The sequence below is a fragment of the Verticillium alfalfae genome, genomic scaffold, assembly GCF_000150825.1.
Source record: "Verticillium alfalfae VaMs.102 supercont1.1 genomic scaffold, whole genome shotgun sequence".
In the NCBI taxonomy this organism is placed as follows: domain Eukaryota; kingdom Fungi; phylum Ascomycota; class Sordariomycetes; order Glomerellales; family Plectosphaerellaceae; genus Verticillium; species Verticillium alfalfae.
The window spans coordinates 776,449-777,996 of NW_003315038.1; the positions used below are offsets into that span (position 1 = coordinate 776,449).

Genomic DNA, 1,548 nt, shown 5'->3' on the forward strand with positions numbered 1-1,548 from the left:
TCGTTGGGAATGCCCGCTATTTCCAAATTAGAATGCACTGCATCTCGTAGCGAAAGACGTTTGGCAACTCACGACAGCCGACAAGTATCTTGTACGTCCGGTATTCATCGCGCAACTGAGGAGCGTCACTCTTTCGAGGTTCCTGATTATGTTTAGTCAAGTTGTCTTGGCGGGAAATTGGGGCTCCGAGAATCGTCAGGCGTGATACTTACAAACTTGATGGCGACTTGCTGGTTGTTGAGGAGATTGGTGCCTTCGAAAATAACGCCGAACGAACCCTCACCAATTTTCTTCCCCACGCGGTAGTGTACGCCGACGACATTGCTCGAAGAGGAAGCCATCGTATCGAGAGATGGGTCCTACACGGACCGTTCTATCGTGTTCAGGTCTGAAATTGTGAGGCTGGTGTAAGTGTGTAGCGTATATTGATGCGGATACGACCGACAAGAGCGTAGTCTTGTGGGATAATGTCAAGTCTGGAGATAATCGGCACGTTAGCTTACTGCTTTTCGGTTGTGATCATCAGCGTCAAAGGCACGGCAGGCTGGTTCGGCAAGGAAATAGATGTCGGCGAGAGAGGGCGTGGTTGAGGTTCAAGGCGAATGCAGAGCTTAGCGCCATGTTAGGCTTGCTAATAATGTGCTGGGCGTGGAAGGAAGGCGTTGCACGGTAACAGGCCAAGTCGGCTCGCGTGCTGCCATACGAAGATGCGGTATCCGAGACGGAAGATGCAACGGAGATCCCGAGTACATTATTGGGGCCGTCTAGATCACTGGCGGTGAGACGTACCTGCAGGATGAGTGTGGTGATATCCAGAGTGTCGAATTCGTCGTCGGATCGTAGGGGTCGAGCTCGAGTCTGAAGGCGAAGGCGTATTGTCGTGTCTAGTCACCGACACTAGAACCTTGGGCCAGGGGCAAGGGACAGCGAAGTGGATGGTACCCGGTGCTGTGCGAGACGCAATTGCAGCTGCACGCTCAGATGCAATAGAAGACGCAGACGCAGCAAGCAGCTCTGACTCGGTGAAGAGGTTGTCGTCCAGAGGCGAAGATGGACGAGCAGGACCGAGGAGAGACGTCAGGAGGGCCACGATGGCGTGGTGTGGAGGAGAGGACGGACGGGGATGGGATGGGGAGGAGGGTGAGAGAGGCGACGGTCGGGGTTGGAGGGCGAAAAGAGAGAGAGAGCGAGAGGGAAAGGGCGAAGCACAAGCACAGCCAGGTACGAACCGGGCACAAACGGACCTGTGCACGGGCGCTGTAGGCAGGTACCTTAGGAACCTCAAGTAGGGACCATAGGCTCTAGAACTGGCAGCGGACAGGCACGGCAGGCAGAGACAAAGGTAGAGCAAGGCAAGGTAAGGTACCTGAGCAGTGGACCAGGGGACGTGGACGGGGAAACGGGACGGTCGAGGGAACTGGGACTGGGGTTCGGCCGGTGGATCTGGCCCAACGCCGGCCAGGTAAGCCACTGGTTTGCTCGTGAAGCAGGCGAGCGGGCCTGAGGCTCCCACAGTCAGGTCTCCTTCTCCAGTCAAGTCGCCTGCTG

At 56.2% G+C, this 1,548-nt stretch overlaps 1 protein-coding gene across 1 annotated transcript in view; it reads right to left on the reverse strand.

Moving 5' to 3' along the window:
* The window catches only part of VDBG_00254 (casein kinase I), a gene marked incomplete at both ends in the record, with an annotated part of 3,106 nt that extends 1,996 nt beyond the window's left edge, over positions 1 to 1,110 (reverse strand). The window contains 3 exons of the mRNA XM_003008527.1: positions 73 to 142; positions 213 to 476; positions 790 to 1,110. Of these exons, the coding sequence (XP_003008573.1) occupies positions 73 to 142; positions 213 to 322 (180 nt within the window). The remainder of the gene's footprint in view (positions 1 to 72; positions 143 to 212; positions 477 to 789) is intronic.
* Positions 1,111 to 1,548: the final 438 nt, after the last annotated feature.